We start from the raw sequence: 18,133 nt of genomic DNA, 5'->3' as shown, positions 1-18,133 counted from the left end.
TATCTCAAATTCAAGGTGTTCAACATTACACTACATAATTCTCTCATTTGATTCTCACAACCACCCTGTGATGAAGGTCCTACAAATTGTTGTAAGGGTCGGATGAGACTATAAATATACACACAACATTCTCTAAATCTTAAAGTGATGTATACATGTTATGATCGTTATTATTCTTGTAGTACTCATTTTTAATAGAATTCTGATAGAAATGGTCCTAGAATATGTTATTATTCATTCATATTTTATGTTCTTTAGACTTTTGCACAGGAGAATACAATAACTGCTTTTTGTAACTGAATAAAATACTGAGATTTAAGCTTCTCTTTTACAAGCTCACTGACTGCAGCTTTGGGACAACTCAAGTAGCAGACAGGATGATGGGGAGCATATATACCTCATCCTCTTCCTACCTGGTTTTGATTTCTTCTGCCAGGTCTCTACATTTTGAAATCTTTTCATTCCATGTAACTTGAAGATTATGAATATCTGGTATGGTAACATTCATCAAGAACATTGTTCATAAATGTTTCTGGATCAGTGCTATGTTCAGGTGATTATGGGCAATACTTTTGTATATAATGATGCTCTGGTTCCAGCAGAGTTTATTTGCTGAATCCTTAAGGTTACTTTAAGTTCTGCATTTGGAGCATAGGGATTTGCCATCTGTTACTTCATGAAAGATGATGAACTTCTGATATATAATTATAGCCATTAGATCATATGTTATTAGGCATTTGGCAGGTGGTAAACTTTTGCAACCTGTAATGATGTACTACATTATTTTTACCTTTACTTGCAAAATATACATTGATCAATAAGTCAGTGCTCCTTCAAGATAATATTTCTATGATTTCTCCTGGTGATAATCAGATCCTGAACTGCCAGCATAAACCCCTCCATTTTCATTTTTAAAAACATGCATGATCATAGCTATTTATTCCGTTCTTTGTTGACATATTTTAGTTGCATTCATGTGGTTGTTGTCTATGGAGGGACTTTTGATTTTCACATCCAGATTTTAGCAATTTAATAAACTCCATCTGGACGTAAATCTCTTTTGGTTCCATTTGATAGATTTGGTGGTATGTACCTATTGTCAGCCTTTACTTTCTTGTTCAGTAAAGTGATAACTATTCCAGAAGTATTTCTGCTAAGTTTTAAACCCATTTATCATGTGCTCAGAGAAAATCTATCCATCCTTTTCCTTTAAAAAAAAAAAAAAAGAATTGTTAATCATACTATAGCTTCCTTTGGATGAAGGGCTCTGTGTTTCATTAATATCAGATGTGTTTTTGTGAAAATATTTTCCAGTTCTGTTGTTGTCCATTTTACACTTCCAAAAGTCTATTTTTGGATGGTTATTGCTTAGGTGTTAATTGATTTAAACATGTTCTCCTCATTAAGCATTTCTTTCAAGGTGCCAGTAAGTCTCTTGAAATACACAGCTACAGCCTTCTTGATAGCTTATCATTACTATTCTATTTTTCCTCACAAATCCAGTGTTCCTTCAGAGTTCTCTGTGTCTCTTGAGGGCATCACTGTCCTCTAACAGTCACCCTTGGAATACCCTTGTCTCTTCTTCCTTCTCATATATTCTACTGCTGCAATATCTTTTGCAGATATCTCAAAACTCAAATGGCCACCGCTCTAGTTCAGGTCCTCATTGTCTCTCACCTGGAATATTCTAATTACCATCTAATTGTTCTCTTTACTTTGAGTTTCTACTCTCTCCAATTCGTCTTCCACATCTCAATGTAGTTTTTAAATAAAGCATAGATCTGATCTCACTAATTGCCTGCTCAGAAATCTTCAGTAGCTCCCTATGGCCTTTAAGAAATAAACAGTAATGCTATGTGACTCTGAGCAAGTCACTTAACCCCAACTGCCTCGCCAAAAAAAAAAATAAAGAAACAGAAATAATAAACAGAAATAGAAAGAAAGAAAATAGAAACTTTTTAATTTGGCATTTAAGCCCTTCATGATTTGGCTCTAACCTATTTTTCCTGACTTATTTCACATTGCTCCCCTTCATGAAATCTATATCCCAGCTAAAGTGGTCAACAGTGGCTTCCGTCACCGGTTTCCATGACTTTGCTCAAGCTTTCCCCCATGCCTAGAATGCACTGTTTCCTTATTCCCACATCTTTAGCTTCCTTCAATACTTAACTTGATGCTATTTCACATGCAAAACACTAAGTGGCGCCATAGTGCAGAGAGTGCTGGGCCTGGAGTAAAGAAGACCTTAGCTGAAAGGTGGCCTTAGACACTTAGTAGTTGTGTGATGCTGGGCAAATCACTTAGCCTTTTGGCCTCAGTTTCTTCATCTGCAAAATGGGGATAATAACAGCACCTACCTCTCAGGGTTGTTGTAAGGATCAAATGAGATAATATCTGTAAAAAATGCTTAACACGGTGTCTGGCACATAGTAGGAACTATATAAATACTTCTTTCCTTCCCTTCTCCCCTTAATAAATAAATATCCCTTAGTTTTTAATTCTCCTCAAATTATTGTATACTTATGCTTGAATTTTTTTATTCATCAGTAGAATGCAAGCTCTTCAATGACAAGGATCGTTTCTGTTTTTGTCTTTATATTCCTATCACCTAATGGTGCCTTGTACATAGTGAATGCTTAATACAAATTTATTGAATTGAATTTGTTCAGTAGTCTGTGGGAGTAACCTATAGTTTCTATACTTTGTTAGAATGGGGAGAGAGAACATCTGTGACTTGCTACACCTAGAAATTCTCCTTATTGGCAAAAAAAAAAATTATGAGGATTCACCCCACCTACGCTCTCTCTTGGGCTGTCTTTTCTCCTCCTTCTATACTGTATCCCTTGGTAATCAGCTGCCATAAATACAATAATCATCTCATCTCTATTCAGATGACTTTCTGTTCATATGATACAACTAGGAAGCCCAATAGATAAAGTGCTGGGCCTTGAGTCAGGAAGACTTGAGTTCAAATTTGACCTCAGACACTTACTAGTTGTGTGACCTTGGACAAGTTATTTAACCTCTGTTTGCCTCAGTTTCCTCAACTGTAAAATGGGGATAATGATAGCCCTTAACTCACAAGGTTATTGTGAGGATCAAGTAAGATAATATTTGTAAAGTACCTAGCACATAGTAAGTGCTTTGTAATTCTTATTTTCTACCCTCCACCCCTTCTCACATCTGTTTATCCAATTCTAATCCCTCCCGACCTCTAGTTTCACATTTTCAGCTGTCTTTTAGATATCTCACTCAAACTGTCAACTCAACATGTCCAAGATGAAACTCATTCTCTTTCTTCTTTTCCAAATATAATTTTATTTCTATAATTTTACCATTGTCTTAAAGATCTGAATGACAGTTTTCCCAAATATCAGGGAAAAGTAAAAATAAACAATATATTTTTGTTATTTCATCAGCTGTCACTTAGTTTGATGTTTGAAATTTTAAGACAAGGAAACTAGTGCCTTTGAACAAAGATCAAATACCATTCCACAAGGGATTCTTTCTCATAAATTTCTCAAAATTTTAAGTCAAGCTTTTTTGAGTTCCACAAGGCTCTAGCACAGGCTTTAGGATGGAGAAAAATGACTGACTTGTGCTCCTATTTGTCACTTAGACTACAGAACTTCTTTTTCTTCCAATCAGTCAGAGCTCTTTCTATACCATTTATCTCAATGCAGATAGGATGCATTCTTCCAGCCTTATTTTTCTGCAGAAAGCCTCCAACTGGATGTTCATTTCCCAGTGAACACAGTAGTCCCAGCTTAGAATTTCCAAGTTCCACAAAAACAAGAGAGATACTGCCATTGCAGGAAGAGGGGCCATTGTGCTAAACTAGACCCCTAGCATAATTCTGATAAAAAGACTTGGCCATCTTCAAATCAGCTACTATAGCTGCTACCTGATTTAGTCAGTCTAGATTCTTTGAAGTCCAGTGGTGGGGGACCTATGCCCTCAAGGCCATATGTGGCCTTCTAGGTCCTCGAGTGCAGTCTTTTGACTGAGTCCAAGTTTTACAGAACAAATCCTTTTATTAAAGTCGATTTGTTCTGTGAAGTTTGGATTCAGTCAAATGGCAACACTTGAGGACCTAGAGGGCCACATGTGGCCTCGAGGCCACAGGTTCCCCACCCCTGGCCCTAGACCATTCTGAGACAAAGGCTGTAATCATGAAAAAGTTCTTGAAGTCGGAGAGAGAGTTTGCAGGTTGGTGAAACCCTCTGCAACGGCATCCATTGCTCACAGCTGCTAGATCATGTTCTACATATGTGCCATCCTGAGGGGACCTGAACTCATTGTTTTTTATTACATTAGAAAATACCATTTTATTATTGGAAATTACATTAAAGAAGAAGCATTAACACCTGCTTTGCTGCAGCACCGTTCAGATCATAGGGCTTTTCCATCCAACAGAGAGCTGAAACCTTCCACATGTGCTGTCTCCCCCATTGGAATGTGAGCTCCTTGAAAGAGGGACTAACCTATTTTTCTATTTGTATCCCCAGTGCTTAGTACAGTGCTTTGTACGTGGAAAGCCCTTGATAAATGCTTCATTCATTCATTTATCTTTCCTCCCCTTCTTCCTAACGTCCCTATTACTGTGAAGGGCACCACCATCCTCCCAGCTGCACAACCTAGGCATCATCCTCTACTCATCACTCTCAAATCCCATGGCCCATCTGTTGCTAAGATCCAGCATTCTACCTTTGTAACATCTTTTGTATAGGCTCCCTTTCCTCCTCTGACACTGCCACCATCCTGGTTGTAGGCCCTTATCACCTCACACCTGGACTATTGCAGTAGACTTCTGGTTGGTTTCCTGGCCTCAACTTACTCTCCTCTCCAGTCCATCCTCCACTTAGCTGTCAAAGTGATCTTCCTAAAGCACAGGTCTGACCATATTACTCCCCTGTTCAATATATGCCAGTCTTTCCTTATTGCCTGCAGGATCAAACATAGAATCCTGTTTGGCTTCTAAAACCCTCCCTAACCTGGCCCCTTTCTACCTTTCCAGTCTTCTTACACCTTACTTCTCTCCGTGTCCTCTATGATCCAGTGACACAGGCTTCCTTGCTGTTTCTTGCAGTGGACGTTCTTATCTCCTGATGCCAGGTATTTTCACTGGCTACCCCCCATGCCTGGAACTATCTCTCCTCATCTAAAATCCCACTTTCTTTGAGAAGCCCTTCCTAGTCCTCTATAATGTTAGTGCCTTCACCCTGATTATCTTTATTTTGCATATATAATTTATACATAGCTAGATGCATGTTATCTCCCCCAATACACTGCAATTCTCCCCCTTGAAAGCAGAGAAGATTTTCTTCCCTTTCTTTGTATCTACACCACTTAGCATTCATGCTGGCACATAGTAGGTACTTAATAAATGGTTATTGATTTGACTACTTTATAGAGTTATCAGACCCCTCCAGGAGCCACCAACTTACCCCATCTCCAGCTCCTGGGAGGTAGCTCTTGACAGTGATAGTACGTCCAGGAGCAGGGAAAGGTGCTTCCATGACACTCCTCATGAAAGGATATACAAGTGCTGGAGACATCTCTCGCCTCTTTTCCACCTCATCCAGAATCTGTAGAAAAAAAAAAAATCACTAAATTGCTGTCCCCTCAGAGTTAACTGTCCTTTTCCATAATGGACCCATGTGTGAAAAAGATCCCAGAATTGCCAGCCACTCTGTGTTCACATTACTCAGCCCCTAATCTGAAATCATAAATACCACAAATAAGCTCCCCAGCCAACCACATATCTCCAAAGTATTATATTCCAGTAACCCCCTCGGAACAGAAACACATTTATCTTTATCATTCTAGTGGAAGGATGGGGGTTGATTCAACCAATCACCTTACTTCACTTAAAGTAACTACCTTAATCAACTGCAAATATATGTATTGAATCAATAAGTCAAAGGTATTTGATTTTCAAAATGTCCTTAATCAATATGGAAGGAATGAAAGGCATTTGATGAAATGAAATGACACTACAAAAGAAGTGTATTAGGATTGGCTGAAGAGACCCAATCATACTATGTGGGTTATGGATAAAGAAGAAGCCAGCTTCACACCTGGGCATTTGAGTGTCGAAGCATTCCAGTAGAAAAAATTTCAGCCAAGTTCTGACCAATAATTGCTTGGGGGAGGAGGAAGGGCACAGCCCTTTTCTCCTCCCCTGCCTTGACCAGAATATGATATTGTAAACTTTGAAAGGTGGGAAAATTTTGTTTGGACTTCTCATGGGCATGCCAGCAGTGTCTCTGGAACAGATGATGGTAATATCTGCATAAGGAGCCAAGGCAAATTTAGATGCAAGACCTCACAAAAGGGAGAAAATGACTTCTAGCAACTAACAGCTATCAGTTACCCCTTTGCTACATATGCTGTCTAAGCATGAGGCCACCTTCCCTGCTTTATGTACCTGTGGGAAAGCATGCCCTGGTTTAGGGAGATGGTTGGTGCACCATATGTTTTTTTCTACACAACCTTAGTAAATACCTATTTTAAAAAGCCAAATAAGTCTGGATGGCCAATTGACATTAATTGATAATCAATGGGGGATACACACCAGTGGAGGCTCATAGGAATAACACGAGAAAAATCACTTCACAATTCCTCAAGGTTTTCCCTGGAACATTGAGGTAGAAGAACCCGCCACATCCTGGGGATTCAGCCTGCCAGGGAGTTTTGGGAGCATGAGCCCTGGGGCCTATACTGCACTAGAATAATATTAGTAACAGTAACAACATTAAAAATAGTTCAAATTTATGTAGGGTTTTGAGGTTTACAAAGCACTTTCTTCACAACACTGTGAAATAGGGAATATAAGTTTCATCCCTGTTTTATAGATAGTGGAACTAAGGCTCAGAGAGTTTAAAATGACTTGCCTATGGTCACAAAGATAATAATTATTAGAATCAGGACTTCAGTCCAGGTCTCCTGAATCTTAGTCAATGACAACAGCAAAACCTAATAATAATAGCTAGCATGAATGGAGTGCTTTAAGGTTTGCAAAGTGCTTTATAAATATTTTTCCATTTTATCCTCACAAACAGCCCAAGGGAAGTAGATGTTATTCTTTATCTCCATTTTACAGATGAGGAAACTGAGGCAAACAGAAGTTAAGTAACTTGCCCAGTGTCACTTAGCTAGGACCACATGCATCCTTTACAGCAAGGGTATGTAATCTTTTTGTAAGGAGTAGCTACTTTCTTTTCCTTGAAGCACTGAGATGACTAGGTAGATGTGGAGGGGGTGGTGTTCTGAAATGTTATAGTCTTAGAGAGTTGCCTCTGAGCACTGACAAGTAAAATGTCTTGTCCAATGACACAGAGCCAGTAATGTGTCAGAGGTGAGGCTTGAACCCAGGTCTGATCTGAAGACCTATTCTCTACCCACTATGCTGTGCTAAAATTTAATAGGAACAAATATCAAGTCCTTTTGTGATTGTTCAGTTGTTTCAGTTGTGTTTAACTCTTTATGAGCCCATTTGGGATTCTCTTGGCAAGGAGACAGGACTGGTTTGTCATTTCCTTCTCCAAGCTCATTTTACAGATGAAGAACTGAGGCAAATAGGATTAAGTGACTTGCCCTGGGTCATACAGTCATACACACACATATAAACATATACATATACATATATATATATACATACATACATACACACACAGTGGTTCAAAGCAGTCTGGTGGGAGGGAAGGAAGGGGTCAAGTATCTCTACTGACCACACTTTCTCCTTGACTGGAAATTCAACCAGGTCATAGAAGGTGGAGATCTTACCAGGTCAGTGGTTCAAAATCTACTGGTTATTGCTTAGCACAGTGCCTGGCATATAGTAAATGCTTAATAAATGCTAGTTAGGTGATGACTGATTATTTACCCCTACTGTAAAGTAACATTTAATTCTATGCCCATTCACACTAAATAGAAAATTCCTAAGAAACAAAAAATAGAATCTTTAGAACTCAGAGAGAATAACCGTCCAGACAATACACAGATTTCACTCACCTTTGAAAAGAGGTTGAAGCAGCCCAACCGACTAACCATACAGTACACCTCAGGCAGTCTCTTCCCTTTGCCTTCTGGCTGAAATAGAAGAAAACAATGCAGAACACGATGTCCCTTTAAGTACCCTATGAGGACCAAGCTGGAGCCAAAGCCCTGTCCCTTAATACAGCAAAATTCTGGGAGATTCCAGTAGGATACATTCCCTATATTGTCAGGGTTGCCGTGCAGAGAGAGCTGGGGTGACCGGTGAGTGAGTGGCTCAGAGCTGCTTTGTATGGTACGCTTTACTCCTAGATATGTCTATGATGGAATTAAGCAACTATGTCAGTAACTCGTTTTTTTTTTATGTATTACTACAAATTATTCTCCTCCAGCCTCTATCTTGCAATGACTGCCTAATACTAGCACTGTGTCAATATCATAAACAGACCACTGTGTGGCTGACACACTCCCTCCAGAAATTATTTTACTTCTGAAAGACTTGCCTCAGCCATAGCGACCATCCGACTTATCACTGTTCCGGCAGCATCAGTCTGAGACTTACCAACAGCTTCTTGCAGTAACCAAACCACCGGCTCCCATCTTCGCCCGTCAGCACAAAGGAGAAAGTTTCACTGTAAAGAAAGTCACCAATGGAGCACCAGATACCAAGCTTGAAGCGGGTTTGAAAGCTACACATGGGGTTGAGACTGGGAAATGGGAATATGTGTGTGTGTGTGTGTATGTGTATGTGTCCATGTACATGGATTGATTTGGAGCCAGAAGACTTGGCCTCAAATCTGGGCTCTTTGTGGCCTTGGGCGATCACTTCACTTCAGTTAACTCATCTGTAAAATGAGGGGTATAGCCTATAGACCGATGACCTATAAGCCCCTGTTCAGTTCCAACACTATGACCTGGAGATTAGAGCAAGGCCATTCAGTTTGAGGATAAATATGGGGCTGAACCACTTGGACAGCATCTCAGGCCATCATATATAGGATACGGGTATTTAGTGTTGCACATACATCAAGGTTTCCAGACTCAAAAAGGCATCGGGGCCACACCTACATACTGAGAGCTATACAGACCTAGGCAGGACAGAGCAGTCTACAAACACTGCTATCACACTTTCTCTTTCCCACAAAGGCTGGGTGGGATCCACCTGGTCACACCCTTCGCACTAGAGCCTCCCTTAAAAGTTCTACAGAATAAACAACCTGGGCTGTGCTTCTTTCAAAAGGCCTGAGAGAAAAACAAGGTGGAAACACTTTTGTTGCAGTTACCAGACCAAAACCCAAATCTCCTTCCTGCCACTGGGGGGCATTCCTGGCTTTCGGTCAACCAGAGGAGTAATTGTTAAGGCCTTTCTCAAATGTGTTTCCCTTCACAGACTGAAATATTCCAGTGTTTTTCTTTTCTTTCCTTTTCTTTTTTTGAGCTCCCACAGAGGGAAAGTTCTAATTCTGTTTCTTCCTTTCCTCCCACTCCATCCTTCTTCATCAACGATGGCATTCACTCAAGCTCCATTCCGGTCCTCTCAGGCACTCTGGCTCCACTTCCCACTGTTCTAAACCACAGCAGTCAGCCAAGTACATGAGTCCACTCACCTCTTCAGTTCTGATGTAGGTACCCAGTCGTTAGAATCCGGGAAACAGAAGCTGGGGATGACTTTGAGCCTCTCCTCGGTGTCTTTGGATTGCTTGAAGGATTGTTCAGCCTGAAAAAGACAACATCTTTAGTGATTAGAACCCTACACCTTTTGAAAAGGGGGCCCCAGCCAGCCCCAGTGATAGAGATACAGTAAGCCTATGTAGTCATTTTGGTATTCATAAATGGGATTATGCATATAATATAGCTTGACAAAAATAAGAAAGTCATAGCTGGTAATGACATAAGCTGTATTGATTAAGTTATACCAGAAATGAGGAATTCTCTCTTTGCACAGGATACTTTTGGGGATTCCATAATCCTCTATCAGAGACATGGATGCAAATAATCTGTTTCTTATCTAAAGGTTGATTCTTTACTTATTAGTCAAACAGACTAACTCAGGAAAGAGATAAAGGAAGTATTGGGATCCAAAATGAACATAAACACATTCCCATTATGCTGATAACAGAAGTTATGTCAATTCCTGTCAGTGATCAATAATCAAAGATGTTATGACAGGCAGATAAAAAATATTATTTTGGGGGAAGAACTATTTTGGGAGTCAAACCCATGTATAATCATTGCTTCTACCATATAATCTTTGCTATGTAATTACTGGTTTGTTGTTTCCTGTAAAATCTAGCATGAAAAGAGTCTTTTCATTATATTTAACAAAATAGCCTAAATTGAGAAAAATCAACATTTTAAAAATCATTAGATTGGCTTGTTCTGCTACAATGACAAGTAGATAAGAAACCTGATTATTCCATTGCCTCTTTCTAACTAATAAAGATGGTCTACCCATTCATTCCATTTTATCAAAAAAACATGCCTTTGTGGGTCAGGATGAATCCCAGGATTCAGTAATAAATATTCTAGCTGTGTCTTCTATTTTAGCCTCCACCAAACTTCAACTCTGAAGCCTCACTGTGACATGGAGGGGTCCCTGGGTTCTTGAAGAATGTTCCCTAAGAGTGAAAGCTCTACCAAATCCTACCAAGATGGAAAAACTTCAAGTATGGGTCCACCTAATAACCATCCTAGCTGAGATTAGTAAGGCCCATCATCAACCAGGTCACCAGCTTAGGAAGTTTCGTGGTCACAGAAACTTATAAAGACATCTCCTAAAGCACAGAGAGGAGTTCCTTTCTGAGTCAGGAGGGAGTGCTCACACTAATGAAATCACAAGTCTTTTGAAGCTAACATCTTTATTTATGCAAAATGACTCCTACTCATCTTCAACATTTTCCACCTCAAAGCTTTTACCTCCTCCTAAAGTATAACTTAAAACATAAGGGGAGAGGTCAAGTTACTTGCCTAAAGACATCCAATGAACCCAAGTCACTTCCTGGTCCACTTCTGAACCCACTAATCCACTTTTAGGTAAAGTTTGGTGATGAAAAAGAAACAGATTAAATAAAAGTTTAAAAAAAAGTACATGCACACACACAAAACTGCGGAATGACCCTAGACCTCCTTCCTTAAGTACCTTGCTGGGGAACTGCTGTATGACCTGAGGAGTATACGTTATTTCCAGTGGTTTCTTGTGCAGAGACACCACAACAAAGAGTTCAAATAACTGCTGTTCCTGGAGCTCAATGAGGTCCCGCTCCAGAGTCTGATAGTGAGGGTTCCTCTTAGATGACTGCTGTAGCTGTGCTATTCGCTTGTGGCGATCTGTGACGAAATCAGAGAATGTTATTTTTCCTTTTCAGGGAGCCTTGCTTCCAGCATCTTGAGATCACACTTAATTTAAGGGTCTTCCCAAAGAGTGTCTAATGAATGGTGACTAACTGATGTTTACTAAATAGACATTATACTTTAGACCACAGGTTCCCAAATTTATTTGGCCTACCATATAAGTTGTCCCCTTTTTTAAAAAAAAATTACTCAGCATCCCTCTGGAAATCTCCTTTCTTTAATCCTTTAACAGGTTTATTTTAAAAATTTGCATCATTTCAAAAATATAAATTTTTTAAAAATGACACGTCTTAAATTTAATAATTTATTATAAATTTGTGGGTTTTTTCCTGCATTGAAATTTTGATGATGCAATTTTGCATCATGTAATCATATAGTATTGTATTGTAAACAAATCATTACACACATATATTCCTGCCAATGCATGCTGAACTTCTCCACAACTTCGACATAGCATGCCTGACTGCCAACATTTGCTGTTGACTGGTTATAACTCGAATTTTGTTTGTTTACTTGGAAAATAATGTAATCACTACAACTCTGTGTTACACAACAGATGAAACACGTACAAACGGTTTTTCAAAATTTTCTTTTCTACTCTTCTTTCTTTATGCTTCCACCACCCCCTTATTTTTATTCAATGGCTCCCAATAGCATCTGAGGCTACTACCGCCCCCCTCCCCACTCCCCTCACCATAGGTCCAGTGCCCCCTCCAGGGGGTGGTATGGCCCACCGTGGGAACCTATACTTGGACTAGCAAACACAAATATGATATCGAGGTTCTTATGTTAGCATCTCTTTAATGGCGCATCAATTTCCTCTTAAGTTTCTGTTCTGCTACCTAGGCCATCAAATCTAATGTAAAACCTATGCCAAAAAAAGGCTTTTGTTTTTGAAGAAAATCCGGTTAATGACAGAAGCCACTGTTAGGTTTATGGTATCTTGATTTTTAAAAAGCACAGTCCTGAAAGTTGCAGAGTCAGCTTTTAATAACTCCAAAACAAAATGCATCTTCTCGTCAAAGAAATCCTTTTCCTTTCCCTGTTTTTTCCATGACACACATTGTTAAAAAAAAATTCAGCACACGCTTACATCAATGAATTGGGGTGTACCAAAAAGGAAAAATAGAGAAAGAAAAAAGACATCTTTAAACTAATTATATCATGAAAGTACATACCACATAACAATCTAACATCCCAGGAATCGGTGCATAATTCTGACCCAATAAGACTAGACATGTCTTGTGACTCATTTTTTTTTTTTTTGAGTTACAGTTCATTCTCCTTCCATTCCACAAGTTAAGTTTCATTGCAGATCAGAAGTTTCGCTATGGAAATTCATACAAGATGCCTCAAGGAGTGAACAGCCCCACTGGTTCCAAATATCTTTCATAGCAGTATTCAGTAAATCCCGTGCTCTAGGCAAACTTTCATCCCAAAGGGCTGTTCTACTTCCAACAAATTAGATATTCAGAGCCTGCTCCTATGCGCCAGCAACACTGAATTAGTCACTATAACACATCCAAACTGAACTGGTGATAATCTGGGTTTCACCTTCACCCAGGCTACAAAATGAAACTGCCTGAAGCAACATGGGCCAGCAGAGTGAGAGTTAGAGGTACTTCAATAAAAATCCATGACCTACTCTGATCTCTGATATTTATATACTTTGACTTTTCTCTTGCTTGCTTGTATTCTTAACCTGCCACAAGCTTCACTCCATTTTATGTCTAGCACGACACTAGATTTCTAAACTTCGGGTCTTTAAAATTTATAGTAGAACTTATCTAATTTGCCCTATGGCAAATTAATGATAAGGGTAGTTTCTCTTCATATTTGGATTCCCAGCACTTGGCACAAAGCTTTGCACATACTCGTGTCCATATCATGCACTAAATCCTTAATACATGTTGAATTAAATCAAATTCTGGGATTTGAGTACTATATCTGAGACTGTCTCATACCCAGTTCCTGTTTCTGACCACCTCTACATCTTTTGCTACCATTCTGTTAAACAGAAACAAAATAATTTGCCCTGAAGCAACCATTTGAAATTAAATTAAATGAAGTTGTAGTACACCCCCAAGGTCCTTGGAATAAACATACCAGTGAGATAAGTCATCCTAATTGTTCTAACTATGGGAAATAACTTCACACAATGGAAAATTAAAAGGGGCTAAATGTAGTCTTTCTGAACTATGAACTAATTGACTTCAATATATGCATTCCGGTGCCTAAAAACTTGGGCCCTCACTGATAAATAACTAATTTAGATAATGATTCACCTGCTCTTCTTTGGATGCAGACTACAGCACAGGACTACATACATAGGTACTCTGTGCCACCCCCATGGGCCATTCCAACCCAAGTGTCATATTGGGCTATCTTTCTCTGTTACGTGAACATTTTTTAAAAATAAAAAACATCCTGACAATGCACTGTTGAGCTGCCTAGAATCAACAGGTATCAGTGGTAAGGGAATAACCAAAAACATGAAACTCCATCTGATAAAATTCAGCTTAATCACAACTCTACACCTCTAACCATGCTCATCATGAAAATGGAAAGAGCTCCATTGACTCACTCACTCTTTGGCAGATATTCTGCATCACTTTCGTTCCCACTGGCTTCACCTGAAAGGACAGAAAAGATTTTCATTTGTATACTGTACATTGTGATGGAAGTTGAAAGAGTATGAAATAACTGAGGTTCTCTTATCTAGGGTAACTGACCAGTGGGAAGTTTCATAAGACTTTGAGACCCCCTGTAAGCAGCCACAGATATACATGGCAGAACTACACACAGTCTCTCTTCTCACCATCTCCAGCTGTCATCCCCCTTGCCTTCCAGTATTCAACAGTAAGGAAACAAAGGCTAAGAAAAGAAATCACAGACTAATCTCGCCTACTTCCCACTGCTCAATCCTAGGAAAAAGTTCAGTTCCAGATCAATTCTAGAAATGTAAGTCTAGCTGAGAATGGGCCTTTTTTGCCCTCTGCTATGTACAAAAGATATAGGAAAGGTAGGATGAAATCTAGTTATTTTAAAAAAAAAAAAGACCTGCATTCATAGTTAAAACATGAATGGAAATGTCAAAAAAGAGTGAAAGTGTGGGCAGACTATCAAGGAATTGATACAAAGAAATATTTCACCTCCCAGAAGAAAGCTCAGCCTCCTCTGGGCCTACATCTTTCCCTTACTCTTAATTCCTTTGTTTTACTCTATTGTGTATTTGTTTTTGGGTGTGAACAGGCATTGTATTCCCCAGATAAACTGTAAGCCCCGTGAAGACAAAGACCATTCATTATCTTTTGTATTCCCCACCGTGCTCTGGTGATTCAATTCAGTTAAATGCACTGGAGCACAGAATCTGGATCCAAAACAAATCTGGACAAGGGAAAAATATGCCAAATCTGTAAGATGAAATTTAAGAGGACCAAGTATAAAGTCTTGATTTTAGCTGTTGTTTTTGTTGTTTAATCAATGGCACAAACATAGGACGTCAAACCAGGAGTTGAGTTTCTCATCCCTGGAGGTGTTTAAGTGAAGGATGGAGGAACACTTCTTAGCATGCTACTTCCTGGAATGCCCATGAAACCATGATAATAATCCTGATACTGCCAGGCTCATCTAATGACTTGAATTGGTTCCAGGTGGAGGGCTAAGAGCAATAGAAAGGAGAAGAGAACTCTTTTCATGAAAACTATTCTAAATCAGTATGGAATCCTCAGACCAGAGGCATATTTCAGTTCACAAAGTATCTCCCCTCATCCTCACCCCAAGGTATCCCTTTCTTCTTCCCACTGATTTTTAATTATCTTTTGTACATGCTAATGACCTTGCTTATGTAGAAATGAAATATTTTCAAGGCCAAGCTGGAGCAGCAAGAGATATGATAGAACAAAGAACACTTCTAATGCAACTCGCTTTTCCCATGGTAAAAAAAAAAAAAATGCCCATGATAGCTATGTATCTTGGATTTTGAAAAAAAAAAATTGAGAAATTTGAGGCTGGCTGGAAGTGGTGGTATATTCCTCTTACTACAGGCTTAGGAGGAATCTCAGGGAGCATTTGCTTTCTCTCTTTACCAGAAGATGGGCTCTAAATTTGTCTTGGAGAAGGAATCATGTGTTTGTGTGTGTTTGTCTTTCTTTTTCAGATTTCTGATGCTTTCTGAGGGCTAGCTGGCTTAGGATCACAGGATTAGAGCTGGAAGGTGTCTTGGAGACTGTCTGCCAGGGGTGGGGAACCTGTGGCCTTGAGGCCACATGTGGTCCTCTAGGTCCTCAAGTGCAGCCCTCTGACTGAACCCAAACTTCACAGAACATTTGTTAAGATTCAGTCAGAGGGCTGCACTTGAGGACCTAGAGAGCCTGGAGGCCGCAGGTTCCCCACCCTGGATCTAACCCTCTCCTTTTAAAGATTAGCAAACTGAGGCCCAGGGAAGTTAATTGACTTGCCTAAAGAGAAACAGGTAGGAAGCACCGCACAGGTGGGATTTTAATCCAAGGTGTTGGTTCTCATTCCAGAATCAGTGGGGATGACTCAGCCATGCTTAAACTCTTCCCACTCTCTGCCTTTCCAGGAGCATCCCAGCGAAAACAGTCCTATGGGACTCTCTTCAAGGTGTCCCTGTCTAATCTTTTTGGAGTTATTTTCCCTGCAAAGCTCCAGCCTTCACTTTGGTCCCTAACCTATTCTTGAGCCCCGTGGGTCTTCCATCTCTCATAAATCTTAATCCAGTTCATCTCCCTTCTGTGTGCATCTTCTCTGCCTGACTGTGATATGTAAGAGTTCCTGTTAGAAGTTGTTAAAGCTAAATCCCCAAATTCATCTAATGTTTGTGAAACACCTACTACACGTAAAGCACTACGAAGAGTTCTTCAGGCAGGGTAATTCTGATTGAACAAACTCCCATGGTGATGAGCATTGATCTGCATATCTACTTTTAAACTTAAATTTCCCAACGTCTAATTGAATTGTTTCCTTAATAAACTATTCTTGTTTTCAAAGGGAATTTTGAGAGTGTAATCTGCCAAGCTACACTATGGGCAAAGTTTTAAAAAATGACATGATGTCATAAGACATGTAGAAGCAGTGGATGTCCACAGGGGAGTCAAGCTCACAGTTCTGGGAGAAAATGCAGGAATAAAAAAAAAAAGTCTTGCTACCAGCTCTGTTGGACAATTCAGGCATAGAATTAAAAACCACAGGATTCTTGATAATACACTTGTCACAGATGTTGTAAACAGGATTCGTGCTTCAGGCAAAAACTGGATCAGAAGTGACCTCTGAGGTCCCTCCCTACTGTTAGATTTTATGATGAATATGAGAAGAAAAATTAAAAAACCAATCCTGAGAGAGCCAAGTAGACGATGCACTGCTTACTTTAAGGACAACTATGAAGAAACATCATACAAAGAATGCCCAGTAGGATTATAATCAATTGACTGAGCAGTATTTGCCAAATACTCCTAGCCACAACAGAGGCAGCTAGATGGCAAAACAGGGAATAGTGCCAGGCTAGAATCAGGAAGATCTGAATTCAAATCCAGCCTCAGACACTTACTAGTTGTGGGACCTTGGGCATGTCACTTTATCTCTGTCTGCCTCAATTTATTCAACTGTAAAATGAGGATCCTAATACCTTATAGGGTTATTGTGAGGATCAAATGAGATGATATTTGTAAAGCTCGTGCACAGTGCCTGGCACATAGTAGGGTGCTTAATAAATGCTTATCTTCTCTCTACCCCTCATCCTCATTATAAGTTCAGAACCTCATGAGATGCCGTGAGAGACACGGTAGTATGACATGGTTCTTGTTCTCTAGGAGATTAGAACTGAGACTATGGGGAGCTTCCTAACTGAGGAAACAAGATGAATACAGGAAAGTGTATCAAGCAATATAAGACAAGATTAAGTACTAGATTATGAGTATGGTATCTATGAACTAGATACCATATGCTATCTATAAGGAAACAAAGTGGTACAGTGGATAGAGCACTGAACTTAGAGTTAGGACAGACCTGAATTCAAATCCTGCCTCAGATACTGGCTGTATGACCCTAGGCAAGTCAATTGACTTCTCTCATACTTAAGTTTCTTCATCTGTGAGATGGGGATGATAACAGTAGCGCCTGCTTCTTAGGGCTGTTGTGAGGATCAGATGAGCTAGCTAGGAAAGTGCTTGGCAGACCTTAAATTACTATATAAATGCCATTGTCAGTCAGCATTGATGAGACCTGAACTAAAAGCTTTTGTCCAGTTTCTGACTTTACAATTTAAAAGGGCTTTGAAGACCTTGGAAAGAACTGTGGGAAGAAGCCATCTCATCTGTCTAGCTCCACCGAGGGCAGAGTAAGAGGAAACAACCAAAAATGTCCATTCTCAGTCCTGCAAGTTAAAGAAGCTGTTTTAAAATAGAGAGTTAAACATTAAAGTGAGTTTTCAAGGGAAATCAGGGGTGGGAAGAACTTCATTCTTTGGTGGTCTTCAAATATACTATTAATTTTCATTCAACTTCAGTGATTCAGATGTCATCTTTTATGAGGGCAGGAGGGTGGACAAGATGATCTCTCATTATTGACAGCACTTTTAATAACTAAAATGTTAGAGTTCACTTAGGTATTGAGCATAATGTCCTCAGACTATTTCCTTAGGGCTGCTAAACCAGTGGAGTTTCCATCTTAGGCCTCTTAAGAACGTAGGGCAATGGAGTTTATTAAATAACCACACACTGCAGGAGTGGGGAACCTGGGGCCTGGAGGTCACATACGGCCCTCT

General features: G+C 39.6%; 1 protein-coding gene across 2 annotated transcripts in view; it reads right to left on the bottom strand.

Annotated features, from left to right (window-relative positions):
* DENND2C (DENN domain containing 2C) overlaps window positions 1–18,133 on the bottom strand; it is an 84,606-nt gene that overhangs the window by 9,224 nt on the left and 57,249 nt on the right. For both annotated transcript variants that reach the window (XM_027866783.1, XM_027866784.1), the window contains exons 7-12: window positions 13,938–13,982; window positions 11,138–11,325; window positions 9,606–9,715; window positions 8,561–8,630; window positions 8,017–8,094; window positions 5,448–5,588 (exon numbers count right to left, since the gene is read on the bottom strand). In XM_027866783.1, coding sequence (XP_027722584.1) covers window positions 5,448–5,588; window positions 8,017–8,094; window positions 8,561–8,630; window positions 9,606–9,715; window positions 11,138–11,325; window positions 13,938–13,982 — 632 coding nt within the window. The remainder of the gene's footprint in view (window positions 1–5,447; window positions 5,589–8,016; window positions 8,095–8,560; window positions 8,631–9,605; window positions 9,716–11,137; window positions 11,326–13,937; window positions 13,983–18,133) is intronic.

This window comes from Vombatus ursinus, unplaced genomic scaffold, assembly GCF_900497805.2.
Source record: "Vombatus ursinus unplaced genomic scaffold, bare-nosed wombat genome assembly UNPS02014782.1, whole genome shotgun sequence".
Lineage (NCBI taxonomy): Eukaryota > Metazoa > Chordata > Mammalia > Diprotodontia > Vombatidae > Vombatus > Vombatus ursinus.
This window is presented reverse-complemented; position numbering and strand designations above follow the sequence as displayed.